We start from the raw sequence: 4,133 nt of genomic DNA, 5'->3' as shown, positions 1-4,133 counted from the left end.
ACCACGCCTGGCTAATTTTTGTATTTTTAGTAGAGACGGGGTTTCACCATATTGACCAGGATGGTCTCAATCTCTTGACCTCGTGATCCACCACCCGCCTCGGCCTCCCAAAGTGCTGGGATTACAGGCTTGAGCCACCGCACCCGGCCTTAAACTTGGTTTAACACTTAAGTAGGTCTTCCCCTCTGAGGGCACTTTGAGTAGAGAGAAACCATGGATTAGTTTGTGGTATGATATCCATACTCCACAGTGAATACAATTTCTTTTCTTCGTTTTTTGTTTTGGAGATGGAGTTTCACTCTTGTTGCCCAGGCTAGAGGGCAGTGGTGTGATCTCAGCTCACCGCAACCTTTGCCTCCGGGGTTCAAGCAATTCTCATGCCTCAGCCTCCTGAGTAGCTGGGATTACAGGCATGTGCCACTACGCCTCGTTAATTTTATATTTTTAGTAGAGATGGGGATTCTCCATGTTGGTCAGGCTGGTCTTGAACTCCTGACCTCAGGTGATCCACCTGCCTCAGCCTCCCAAAGTGCTGGGATTGCAGGTGTGAGCCACTGCGCCGGGCCCAGTGAATACAATTTCATATAACAAACTGACGTTTTATCAGCACAGAAAGACCTCTTTCTGTGTCCTGATTGGGACTTAAATCCTAATTTTTTTAGATCAGAGGTCTAGTAAATACCTATTAGAAGTCACAATTCCCATCCTGGCCAACATGGTGGAACTCTGTCTCTACCAAAAATACAAAAATTAGCCGGGCATCGTGGCATGCACCTGTAATCCCAGCTACTTGGGAGGCTGAAGCAGAACAACTGCTTGAACCTGGGAGGTGGAGGTTGCAGTGAGCCGAGATGTGCCTCTGCATTCCAGCCTGGGCAACAGAGAGACTCCATCTCAAAAATTAAAAAAAGGGGGGAGGGGGCAGCCAGGCACAGTAGCTCATACCTGTAATCCCAGCACTTTGGGAGGCTGAGGGGGGTGGATCACAAGGTCAGGAGTTAGAAACCAGCCTGGCCAACATAGTGAAACCCCATTTCTACTAAAAATACAAAAATTAGCTGGGTGTGGTGGCATGCACCTGTAGTCCCAGGTACTTGGGAGGCTGAGGCGGGAGAATTACGTGAACCTGGGAGGTAGAGGTTGCAGTGAGCCGAAACCACGCCATTGTACTCCAGTCTGGGTGACAGAGTGAGACACCGTCTAAAAAGAAAAATGACAATTGTAACTGAAATACAAACATCAGGATCCCTGGGAGTAAGGAAAATGGGGATCGCTAGAGATGGTGGTGATGAGTGGGATTCTGGAGTCCCACAGCATGGATTTTAATCTCTTAGATAATAGCTGTGACCTTGGATAGACTGTAAGAATACACAAAATAGTTGGCTAAATATTTTTTTTAGCCAAATTTTTTTTTTTGGCCAAATATTTTCATTTGGACTACTTGTACAGGAGATTAACATGGAAGAACATTTATGGCTCAGAGTAGACCTGATTAGCTTATCACTTTGAACTTCTGATTTCCAGATGCTGGCTATGAGTTTGACATCTGCTTCACCTCAGTGCAGAAGAGAGCGATCCGGACCCTCTGGACAGTGCTAGATGCCATTGATCAGATGTGGCTGCCAGTAGTGAGGACTTGGCGCCTCAATGAGCGGCACTATGGGGGTCTAACTGGTCTCAATAAAGCAGAAACTGCTGCAAAGCATGGTGAGGCCCAGGTGAAGATATGGAGGCGCTCCTATGATGTCCCACCACCTCCGATGGAGCCCGACCATCCTTTCTATAGCAACATCAGTAAGGATCGCAGGTATGCAGACCTCACAGAAGATCAGTTACCCTCCTGTGAGAGTCTGAAGGACACAATTGCTAGAGCTCTGCCCTTCTGGAATGAAGAAATAGTTCCCCAGATCAAGGAGGGGAAACGGGTACTGATTGCAGCCCATGGCAACAGCCTCCGGGGCATTGTCAAGCATCTGGAGGGTCTCTCTGAAGAGGCTATCATGGAGCTGAACTTGCCGACTGGTATTCCCATTGTCTATGAATTGGACAAGAATTTGAAACCCATCAAGCCCATGCAGTTCCTGGGGGATGAAGAGACCGTGCGTAAAGCCATGGAAGCTGTGGCTGCCCAGGGGAAGGCCAAGAAGTGAAGGCCAGCGGGCAGGCTGCTGTCCCCAGGAGCACCCTCCCTGCCTGTTGCATCCCTCTACCCCTCCCTCGTGCACATGTCACACTGACCACATCTGTAGACATCTTGAGTTGTAGCTGCAGATGGGGACTAGTGGCTCCCATTTTCCTTTTAGCCCTTTTGTCTCCTGTACCCACTCCCTTCATACATTCTAGTCAGAATTGCACTTCTAGGGCACAGGTTCTCGGTCCAAGCTGTAGAAAGACTCCCCTTATCCAAGAGAGTTGAAAGGTAGTGACGGGCTTTTGCAAGTGCTTTGTTTACTAAAGACTTGAAGGGAGGAACATGCTAAGCTGTGATCAATGAAGAGAAGCAAGAGAGCCTGTCTACCCCCAGCAGCCAGTCCTCTGCTCGTTGGCAGTCAGGCCACTGCCTGGGGGCTCTAGTCATTCCAGTGGCAGATGAATGTAACCTGCATGGTGATGTGACAGCTGTTTCCTCCCTGACCCCAGAGAAGCTGGCTCTAGAAGGTTGGGATGAATCCTGAATTTAGTTTAGGTGTAACATTTACTTTTATATAAAAAAAGAAAGTATAGTATATATAAATAGTACAAAACAATAACCCTTTTGGGGTTTCTTGTGGCGGTTGAAATAGTACCACATATGATCATCAGAAAATAAACCATTCCTCATACCAATATGGGATCAGCTCCTTGACCTCTGAGCGGCAGGAGTACTTCCTGCTGTGTGTTTCCGAATCCCTCCCCGCCTTGTTTTGTGGCAGTGAAATGCCTCTTGGTCCTGTCCAAATGTCTCACTGATTTCTGAATCATGTTCTAGTTGCTTGGTTCTGCCACATGGGTCCAGTGTTCCTTTGAGCATAACTGTACTAAATCCTTTTTCCAGATCAGTATAATAAAGGAGTGATGTGCAGTAGTTTCCTGTGTGATGTGGAAGACCTTATCTTAGGAAGCCTTAGCATTTAACTTGAAATGTCTCTAACTACCCTAGTCCTTGTGTGGTAGTTTGTTTTAGGACACCCAGTCACAACTTCACATGGTTGGTCCAAAAATGGGGTTTTCAAAATGTCAGCCTGCTGGGCTGAGGTAGGGGTGGTAGGCCTCCATTTATGTTGCTCCCTGCAGTTCTTGCTTGGTGCTCCCCTGGTTACTGAATATCTGATTGAAAAGTTAAATTCTGAAACTCCCTTACATCCTCTTAGTAAAGTCTTTTTTTTTTTTTTCCCCCAAAACCGGCTGGCTGTGCCGCATAGGCTGCACAGGCTGGAGTGCAGTGGCGTGATCGCAGCTCACTGCAACCTCCACCTCCCAGGTTGAAGTGATCCTCCCGCCCCAGCCTTCTGAGTAGCTGGGACCACAGGCATATGCCACCATGCCCACTTAATTTCTGTATTTTTAGTAGAGATGGGGTTTTGCCATGTTGCCCAGGATGGTCTTGAATGAGTTTTGGCCTCCCAAAGTGCTGGGATTACAGGTATGAGCCACTGTGCAGGCCTCAGAATTTTTTTTTAAACCCTTTTCTGTTACCAACTTGTAAACTTAATTCATACCTTTGTTTTTGGCTCTTTGAAAATTAAAGATGACCTCAAAAAGTGACTTGGTACAGTGGAAAAGGAGTATAATTACATTATACACATAATCACCTTCTCTCTCCTTTGAAAAGATCACTGGAATACAGGAAAGCCCATAAAGCTGAAGAAAACATTCCCTTTCCCTTCTGGTAGGAGAAAGTAACACCCTCCATCTGTTCAGCTCCTAATGAAGCTCCTCTGTGCCACCCACTGGGTGAGGGATATTATATACGTTAGCTCTAACCTAGACAACCCATGAAAGGACTGGTAAATTCTGTTTACGGAAGAGGAAACAGGTCCAAAAGAAACATAGGTAAAAAGCATCAAATATCACACCACTTGGTACTGGGGTTGGGGTAGATACCAATTCAAACAAATCAAGGTCCTTATTCTAAGATTTAAATACTTTCAAGC

At 46.6% G+C, this 4,133-nt stretch overlaps 1 protein-coding gene across 1 annotated transcript in view; it reads left to right on the top strand.

Annotated features, from left to right (window-relative positions):
- The window catches only part of PGAM1 (phosphoglycerate mutase 1), a 7,635-nt gene extending 4,574 nt beyond the window's left edge, over window positions 1-3,061 (top strand). Inside the window, exon 2 of the mRNA XM_017502770.1 lies at window positions 1,525-3,061. Coding sequence (XP_017358259.1) covers window positions 1,525-2,150 — 626 coding nt within the window. The 3' untranslated portion in view covers window positions 2,151-3,061. The remainder of the gene's footprint in view (window positions 1-1,524) is intronic.
- Window positions 3,062-4,133: the final 1,072 nt, after the last annotated feature.

Source organism: Cebus imitator, unplaced genomic scaffold (genome assembly GCF_001604975.1).
Source record: "Cebus imitator isolate Cc_AM_T3 unplaced genomic scaffold, Cebus_imitator-1.0 Scaffold299, whole genome shotgun sequence".
NCBI lineage: Eukaryota > Metazoa > Chordata > Mammalia > Primates > Cebidae > Cebus > Cebus imitator.
Note: the sequence above shows the minus strand (reverse complement) of the source record. Positions and strands in the feature narration are given on the sequence as shown.